This window comes from Octopus bimaculoides, chromosome 19 (assembly GCF_046866305.1).
Source record: "Octopus bimaculoides isolate indiv1 chromosome 19, ASM4686630v1, whole genome shotgun sequence".
NCBI classification, from domain to species: domain Eukaryota; kingdom Metazoa; phylum Mollusca; class Cephalopoda; order Octopoda; family Octopodidae; genus Octopus; species Octopus bimaculoides.
In genome coordinates, this window is record NC_142946.1 from 15,561,853 (window position 1) to 15,572,916 (window position 11,064).

The following is an 11,064-nucleotide window of genomic DNA, read 5'->3' on the forward strand; positions in this document are numbered from 1 at the left end:
ATAAAATTTTATTACATTTTCGTTCGTGTTATGTTTCTTTTGTATTCCTTATATCAATTATAAACGAAGAAACTCTTGTTAGTTTCAAACGCATTCTAACTGATACCATCTGAGCATCTAAGCTTTATTTATAATTACCATATGTATCCTTCCCCTTTTAAAGCTGTAGTTTTATCTCATCAATTCAGAAACATTTGCTGTTAGTTCTAGCAAGTAAATAGACCTGAATTTTACTCATTCTTTAAATTATTTTGTACAGGATTCCTATATTTGCATAACAGTACCTACCCTTTGACTCAATGCGAAATCATCTTTACATTATTATATTTTCAAATATATCTGCAATATTTCGGAGCATGTATCGGAAATGAATTGTAAAACTACCTATACCACTTAATTAAAAATTGTTCCGGTATATATATATTTTTTTCCTTATAATTTGATTGAACTGTTTTAACTAAATCCTTTCCGATGAATCATACAAACGTAATTAACACGTCCCAGGACTTGATATATGAAAAGTTATATATATATTTAAAACTAGGTGTTTGTTTTTAGTTGACTGGTGTCTTTACTTCCGAAGAAGCGTGCATAAATCGAGTGATATCCGACATGAAGTTGGCGAGTAAATTTTTAATTGGTAAAGGTGCGTTATTACTATTTTTCAAATTCAGGATTTCTAATCTCACCGTCACTGCATATAAAATGTCGGCTCTGTTTAACCAATTTAATGATGCAAATTCTGGACAATCGTTGAACTTGAAAATCGTTAGATTGAATATAACCATTGTCGTTTTCAATCAGAAATTTATCGATTTCCGTTTAATATATTCATCAGTTTATAAATGTAATACTGAATTATAACGTGGAAGGAGAACCACAACGTTTTAGAAGAGATGTAAATGATCTCAACGGCTGGTTATAATTTTAGTTAATTTTTTATTGGTTTTAGAAAGATGAATGCCAGAGATTACATCAGACAAAGTATAATTTATGCCGATTATCCGTGAGTATAATGCTGGTTAATATTACGAAGCTAAGGCAAAACAAATCCTTTTGTCCCTCTCTAACTCCGTTACAGTTGGACAATAGTATTTGCAGTATTTATCCGAGTTATTACCTATAGGGTTCAAATGAGGCCGTGGTCAAATTATCCTTTCATCCTCCCAAGGATGAAAAAGTATAGCCCAGAGCTTTGGGCTATCGGAAATGTTAGTGCTGTACTGAAGGCTTTATATCGTTTAGTACGGCTGTTTATGTTCTTAGTGTCAATATAATTGTGCAAAATTTCGGTATATATGCAACAAGAAATCATATGTATGCAACAAGAATTATTCAGCCGACAAGATTCCATGGTAATCACCTAGCGCTTATTAAAGTCACCAGATGTTGCTTGTCAATTCGATGACAGAACGTAATATCATAAGCTCACTTCTGCAAGGCAGTTGCCTGGCAAATGGGTGAAACTGTATTATAGTTTAAATTCCAGAATAATTTTGGTAAATGTAGAAAATATAATTAAAGATATATGCATTTCCTAGATATTGTTCTAAATACCTATATATGTAATAGAAGATTTGGTGCACTGTAAAGTAATCAATACATTTCTTTTAGCGTTACACTCCTCTTTTCAAAATATGTACTATTCTATTATAAATATTTGCATATTCAGCTCCAATAAATATTATTTCCAGTGACTAAATAGTTTTGAAATTAGAAGTAATATTTCGAAGAAAATATGTCCTTTAGTTACATCAACAAACAAACATGAATAAATTTATAGTTGGCATATACATTTTTGATGAAGCACCTTCGCTGTTCTAGATTATCAAGACATAATTCTCGTTGTATATATATAAAATTATGATTAATAATAAATAGTAGTTTTATGTGTGCAATATAATTGACAAACGATTAATTAAGAAAATAAAAAAAGCAATGTTTTCAATTTCAATTTACCATTTTACAATAGTCTAATTAATAGATATAGGAAATGCTGAGCGCATAGAAAATAAATTTCTTTTCTTTCTTCATAACAAATCAGTAAATACTTGTATAATATACATGAAAATAATGCGAAGATTATAGTATTAGTTTTTTATAATTTTTCTTCTTTTGCGTGAACTCGAATTTAGTAGACGTGCAATCATACACATTATGACACATATCAGTGCATTAATATTTGTGAAAAGATCTGTACGCACATATACATACATATAGGCATGCATGTATATATAGCATACATGGATACAACATAAAAGACTCCATATATATATATATATATATATATATATATATATATATATATATATATATGTATGTTTATACATATATATACGTATATATATAGATATATTTATACGTATATATATGCATATATATATATATATATATATATATATATATATATATATATATATATATATATATATATATATATATATATATATATATATATATGCATATATATATATATATATATATATATATATATATATGCATATATATATATGCATATATATATATGCATATATATATATGCATATATATATATGCATATATATATATATATATATATATATATATATATATATATATATATATATGAAATCTTAAACACTGAACAAACAGGATAATGCATTTCAAACGTTTAGTTCAACGGAATTAAATATTTAATTCACAACCCACTATACTCTCTCTCTCTATGTCTACTTTCCTCCTCTCAGCATTAAATTTGCTTTATTTATATGAAAAATACAAATGTTTATATATAATAATTATTTTACGAATTCGTACGTTACACGTATTGAATTTCTAAGCTTTCTGCCGCTTTACATTTGTAAATTTGGGTAATTGGGATTGACGTGTTTTTCTTTAGTGTTATAACACTTTTAACTCCTCAGCTTGTTCTTTTTTTCTTGTGTAAATATGATTTATAAATCATGAATTCCGAATATATATATATATATATATATATATATATATATATATATATATATATTTCTACATACATACGAACACACACACACACACACACACATGTGTATATATATACATACATATATATATATATATATATATAATGACTATATATATGTATGCAAATATACGTATATATATATATATATATATATATATATATATATATATATATATATATATATATATATATATATATACATACATATATATATGTATGTAAATATACGTATATATATATATATATATATATATATATATATATATATATATATATATATATATATATATATACTATGTGTGGGCGTGTGAGAATGTATATATAAATATATATATATACTTAATTTAGCATACCTAAATAAAAATAATAATTGGGAGCTTTGTACTTCATAAGCCTGTTAATAATGATAAAACTCTTATACTGAGATGAATCTACTACCTATCGAGAAATGACTCAGTTAACACATCAGAAAATATTGACTAGATTACGTTGTGTGTATATATACATATACATATATCTTATATATATATATATACATATATATATATATATATATATATATATATATATATATATATATATATATACATATATATATACATATATATATATATATATATATATATATATATATACATATATATACATATATATACATATATATATATATATATATATATATATATATATATATATATATATATATATATATATATATATATATATATATATATATATATATATATATACATATATATAAATGTATGTATATGTTATGTATTATTACACAACCAAGTATTCAATCAAAAGTATTCCATCAACTAAAGAAACATGCATAAAATTTCGAGAATCATTTGGGAATAAGTCCTAAATTGCCATAAGCATAGCCAGCTATTCTGTTTAGAAAAAAATACAACAATATTAGATAAAACAAATATCATATATTAAAAATAAACTTAAGCCTTAACTTCCTTCATGCAGAACTGCTAAGCTGTATGGAAAATATTTTCCTCAAATAACATAGGAAATGTAATGATAAAGCCTGATCAAGTAATCTCGATGTTCTTTACTCTTTATTAATAAAATGATGCAGAAACCAACATCTAAATTAAAGTGTGATAAATATTCAAATATTTAAATGAAATGAGATAAAAACTAAATACGCAAAATCTAAATGGCTTAACTATAAACCGAGACAATAATAGCTGACTAAAAAAAGTTTTAAAAAGTTAGAGGTTACCGATATTATTTAAATCGAATATAATATATATGCACATGGTTGTTTGTTCTGTCTGTTTTGAGCATAATTTTGCATGGTAAACAAACATTTATCGAAGGATCCCTCGGCACATTTAACCAGATGATGAAATATCTTTATACATAATTTTAATTAGAACAAGATGCCATATAAAGTTACAAATGAAAGGCACACATTTGCTATCTAAACCTTGAAGAAAACGTGACTTTAATGGTAAACCCAGAGTTGCAACAACCTAACTTATTTTTTATGAAGAATTAAGTTCATATATGTGAATAATCTTATGTATATGTGTTTGTATGTATGTATGTGTATACATATATATATATATATATATATATATATATATATATATATTTATATTTATATATACATATATATATATATATTTATATTTATATTTATATATATATACATATACATATATATATAAATTTATATTTATATTTATATATACATATATATATAAATTTATATTTATATTTATATATATATACATATACATATACATATACATATATATATATATATATATATATATATATATATATATATATATATATATATATATATATATATATATATATACATATATATAGACATACCATTGTTTGTTAATCGGTTTATCATTATATATATATATATATATATATATATATATATATATATATATATATATAAATAAATATATAGATATAGATATAGATGTATAGATGTAAATATCTTCGCTGATATATGCTATGAATTTCCTTCTTTCTCTACGTTAGAGAAGTTTATTTCTGGTCTAATAAAAATCAGCTATCTTGTACAATAAGCCTATATTGGTTTTGCTTCGGAATTTAAATTGCAAAGAAATAATGTGTTCATTCGTTTCTTTTATAATCGTCTCATAAACTCTTTTAACAATTCCATCAAAGCCAATTAAACACCGAAATGCTAATGTATACCACTATGTCAATACAAAATATAAACTTTTCTGAGTACCCTTGGAACAATCCATTGACAAAAAAAATCACCTGCACATCTACGATAATATTATATCTACATAATAAAGATGACGTATTGCAAATTGAGTATGAATATTTACCTAAAACATACAGTAATATTGTATCCTGGTTTATGTCAGATAAAATAAAATGCACATTTTGTCTTCATGATTATAGCCTACGATATTATCTTCCTAGACTCGCACTTAGTCTTCAACATTTTAAAATCATTTCATTTGTATATTTTACCAACAATCTATTTATAACAAATTTTGCTTTGAACCTTCTTTTTCTTCAGTTGTATTACAGAGGAATGTATTTAAAATTTCCAAATTAGATTCGAAAACTAGTGTTTAATATTTCTATTCAACATACTGGAGTTAACATATTTATCTCGTTCAACATACTGCACACATAATACAGGCCAACGAAATCATCTTAAGAATAGATATTATATAAGAGAAATTAAAAGGGAGAACAATGCCAGTTGATATGTTGATGCATAACGTAATTTATCTAATTACATCTAAGTAGATCTATGTATTTCAACTGATACATCCAAACGAGAGTCGTGCAGTTTGATGAAATAAGTTTACCTTTTTGATGTTATAAATTTCATTATGGAACAATGACCGTATTATCCAAACTTAACGTTCACAACAAATTAATTTTATCGATGGAAACATACATGCACTAATCTGTTTTCCATCAAATAACAAATATTATTTTTGTAATATTCCTTAAGATCATTCAGTTACATCAGTAAGTTATCTAAACTAATGCACTTATGCAATAAAGGGTCTATGATATCATTAGCTACGGTTCGAAATCAAATATCTGTACATTCGATTGATGTATATACATTTGAATACATACACACATACATACATATATATATATATATATATATATATATATATATATATATATATATATATATATATATATATTTCTATATATATATATATATATATATATATATATATACATAAGAATATTTTATATATATATACATATATATATATTCATACATATATGTATGTACATATATATATATATATATATATATATATATATATATATATATATATATATATATATATATATATATATATATATATATTTATACATGTATACTAGATTCCTAAGACCTGACATTGTTGTAATAGCGCAAAAACCATAGCGTTATCGACGATAGTTGTTGATATGTTTTTCATGAAATCAATAAATATATATATTTAGTATCAACTTAATTTCTTGATATTTGATTTAAAAAAAAATATTTCTCCTTACACATGTACTTCTCTCTCTTACCTCTTTTAGCAAGAATATCGCACGTAGAAAATAGAGAAATGTATAGAGGAAAAAAAGTCGCAGATTTGAAGGAAGAGAGTCCACAAGATATATAAGAGAAGATTTATGATTGATAATGTAAGGATAATGATATATAAGAAATCGAAAAGAAAGTATAGACGAAGTATATTTAGATGTGTAAGTGGTTGTAGGAGCGAAAAACTAATGAGTTCACTAAAGATGCGTCCAAGACACTAAAGAATATAAATTAAGAGAGAATAAAGACCGAAAAAAGAACAAGAAAGATATCAGAGTATAAAAAACATAACGAGATGTAGCGAGATATGGAAGATTGTTTTCGAAGAGATGGTAAAGGGGAAGAAAAAAAGTAAAGATAGAAACACTGACCAAAGCTGAAAATCGTCGGAAAGTTGGTGAGTGAAGTCTTTTGCTTGATCGAATTTTTTGATAGAATTAGAGTATTTGTTAATTGGAGGGGGGAAAGGGAGGTAGCAGCAGAAAAAATCATAAGAAATAATTAGTAAATAAATCATAAAAAAATAATAAAAGACGGGCATAGAGGACAGACCGAGACAGAGAGAGCGTAGAGATATATAGAGATAGATAGTAGTGAAAAAAAGAAATGGCAGAACAAAAGAACTTGGACAGAGTGAGACAGGTTTACACCAGCGTCATGCATATTACTACAAATGTGTGAAAAACAGAAAAAAATATGTACAAAAATACAAGAGAAACAATCAAACTTTTTCAGTTATTTCTTCAATTTGGTTAATTGTTTGCTTTGTTTTCTCTTAATTTTTTTCGAATTTTATTTATTTATTTATAGTTTGTTTAGTTCTTTCTTTTATACGGTGGGTTAAAAACACAAGAAAATTAAACTAGACTCGACTGACCTTTCGTAACAGGTGAAACTAACAAGAGATTCACCAACGCCGCCCCATGACCATGTCCGAACAGCGTCACCCTCTGCTTGTCGCCGTTGAAGCTCTCAATGTTTTCCTTCAGCCAATGTAACGCTGCGATTTGATCAAGTGTGGCGTAGTTACCAGAGGCAGTACCATCCCCCGTGCTCAAGAAACCTGTTAGAAGAATAGAGAAATTTCATCAATTCATATACGTGCATAAAAATTTTAAAACACAAGTTTATACTAAATGCAGTTATATATTATTATTATATAATTCTAATATTTTTGGCTATAAAATATTGGGTAACTGCTAGATAGATATATTTACCAACATTCACACATCAGCGTATATTACAGTGTGACGTAATATGATGTGATGCGTGTATATTCTCTGACATAAGACCTGCATTGGGTAAAGTAACAGGCGGTTGAATAATTTGTAAAGATCGATGAACACACACACACACACACACACACACACACACACACACAGAGTATCATAGCCACTCGTAAGTTAAATGTAGTTCTTTTGATTTTGCAAAGTGATAGATTTGAAGTTACTTGTACCTTCATGAACATATTCCAGACACAGTATAGTGAATGAATGTGACCATAAAATATATAAAATGCGAAATCGATGTTATTCTGTGTCGACAAAACAATTTTCTTATTTTTACACTTGATGAAATACGGAGGACGGTAGAAACAACGTCACGATAAAACTCTGCAAGGACAACTTTCTGTGCGCCATCTTCAAAGTTCAATATCGTAAGTTGCATATGGTTGTCATGGATAAGATTCATATGCTTATATGTAAGGTCAAATCGTTGTTGGTACATGACTTGTTTGGAGAAAGAAAATAGGATGAATAATAAGTATATCCCCAAAATGCCTTCGGATAATATAAAAATGTTTGAACGTCTGTGAGACCATAGCAAGTTTGTTATTATCAAATTGGTTGCCAAAGTTGAAACCTACTGAGAATTAAATCTAGTTACCTGAATGTACTGAATGAGGTTCATGCGCTTTTAACGGATGCGATGATAAAGTTGAAGTTTGATATTGGTTGCGAAGACTTCGCTTCTAAGTATTTACAAAAATGTGTAAATGATATATATTTCTATGATTTAAGAATATTTCTCTCATTTGAAGTAGGGTTCTGAGGTAGAGCTACTAATGGGTTTTTATCTCAATAGTTTTATCGTCACAATGCTCGCAAATCATGTGTTGGTTTCATTTAAATAGTGTCCAACGCAACTTAGATTGTTTGATGCTCAGTATAAATTAACTCATTGTATCACAATTTTTAAGACCTCCTCCAATACAAGTGCTATAAATCAATAATCATAACTGTGTCTACGTTTGTCATAATTCACCCACATTTAAAAGGACACATTGAATGTATAGGGGAATAATGTAATGAGTTAAAGGTACATGGCTCAGTGGTTAAAGCCCCGGGCTTACAATCATGAGGTAGTGAGTTTGATTCCCAAACCGGGCTGTGTGTTATGCTCTTATGCAATACACTTTATTTTACGTTGCTCCCATTCACTCAGCTATATAAATGAGTTGCGACGTTACCGATGCCACACTGTATTCGCCTTTCCCTTCCCTTGGACAACATCGGTGGCGTGAAGAGGAGAGGCTAGTATACATGGGTGACTGCTCGTCTTCCATAGACAGCCTTACCCGGATTTGCGACTCGGAGGGTAATTTTCTAGGTGCAATCCTATGGTCAATGATGACCGTAGGGGATTTTCCCTTTTAATGTAACGTGTATATTAAGTACCTGAAAAGGGCACACATTACAGGATTAGAAACACCTTATTATATTTCCATCGCAAGAAGGTCCATTGTTAAACAGATATTCAATATGTTAATCTTATTTTGCTATTCTTAAGAAAACTCTTCTCTTATTGAAGAGATTAATTGTCACATTCATCCATGAAAAGAGAATACAAGAGTTAACTATTCCAATATAAAAAGGCAGGTAACATATGTATGTGTGTATGTCGATATATATATTCTAATAAATATACTAATGAATATATATATATATATATATATATACTAATGAATATCGCCTTTGTACGTATTCAAAGTGTGTATACACTTTACCGAGACCCTCTGTACATATATATATATATATATAAGATTTTCGTAATGAGATATAAAAAACCAAGACTGTGCATATTTTAGAACATTTATAAATAGAAGGTCTTACAGCTGTTTCCAGGATATTTATTATATCCCCTTATCGGAGACGGTATGAGAAAGGATGGTTAAGCAAGAGTTAGATATAATTTAGATATGATAGGAAATAGAGAATGCAGGTATATTGTATTCGTATATAGTTAATATCCTGTAAACAGCTGTAAGACCTTCTATTTATAAATGTTTCTAAAAAATACACAGCCTTGCTTTTTTTTTTATCTCATTACGAAAAATAAATCCCCTTATTCGCACGCTGACATATGACCTACGTTGCACCCCTTATTCGCATAATCACCGAATCTGTAGCTTAACTATGGTCTATCCATAGCACTTACTCAGCATTACCTGAAACCTCTGGGTTTAATTGACACCACTACTGCTCATAACCTATATATATATACATATATATATATATATATAATATATATATATATATATATATATATATATATATATATATATATGCATATATATATATATATTATATATATATATATTATATATGCATATATATATACTATATATATATATATATATATATATAGTTATTAATATTTTCTAAGTCTCTCTAAAGGAGACTACGGCAGCGGTACTGGAAATTAATAGTTATCGCCAAGCCAACATGGCAGTCCCAAAATTCACGGCAAAATTCACGGCAGCTTTCGTCCTAATTTTGGGACTGCCATGTTGGCTTGGCGATAACCATATATATATATATTATATATATATATATATATATACGCACGTTTCATGCTACTTCAATTTATTTAAGTAATGTGAGCATTACCTTAAATGCAATATGAAGAGCAATCTTCAGCTGCACGAAAAAATGTAGAAAAAAAAGACATATTACAAATGTGGCAACATATTAAAACCAAGTGGGAGAGAGCAGAGGAAGAATATATAAGTCCTTCTTGACATAGCAGGGTCTATCAGGCTAGTAATTGATTCTAGACAAAAGTTTTAACTGTCTCAGAATTCTATTGTTTCTTATCTAGTGGTGATAGCAAAGGGACAATTACTTCTAAAGAGAGGGAAGGTGTAAGCAGTATGCATGGCAAGGCTATAGCCTTGCCCATGCATACTGCTTACACCTTCCCTCTCTTTAGAAGTATTTGTCCCTTTGCTATCACCACTAGATAAGAAACAATAGAAATTCTGAGACAGTTAAAACTTTTGTCTAGAATCAATTACTAGCCTGATAGACCCTGCTATGTCAAGAAGGACTTATATATTCTTCCTCTGCTCTCTCCCACTTGGTTTTAATATGTTGCCACATTTGTAATATGTCTTTTTTTCTACATTTTTTCGTGCAGCTGAAGATTGCTCTTCATATTGCATTTAAGGTAATGCTGACATTACTTAAATAAATTGAAGTAGCATGAAACGTGCGTACTGCAATCACTT

The 11,064-nt window shown here is 27.6% G+C and overlaps 1 protein-coding gene across 2 annotated transcripts in view; it reads right to left on the minus strand.

Annotated features, from left to right (window-relative positions):
- LOC106879478 (neuroligin-4, X-linked) overlaps positions 1-11,064 on the minus strand; it is a 615,062-nt gene that overhangs the window by 105,334 nt on the left and 498,664 nt on the right. For both annotated transcript variants that reach the window (XM_089366580.1, XM_052974627.2), the window contains exon 3: positions 7,432-7,617. In XM_089366580.1, the coding sequence (XP_089222706.1) occupies positions 7,432-7,617 (186 nt within the window). The remainder of the gene's footprint in view (positions 1-7,431; positions 7,618-11,064) is intronic.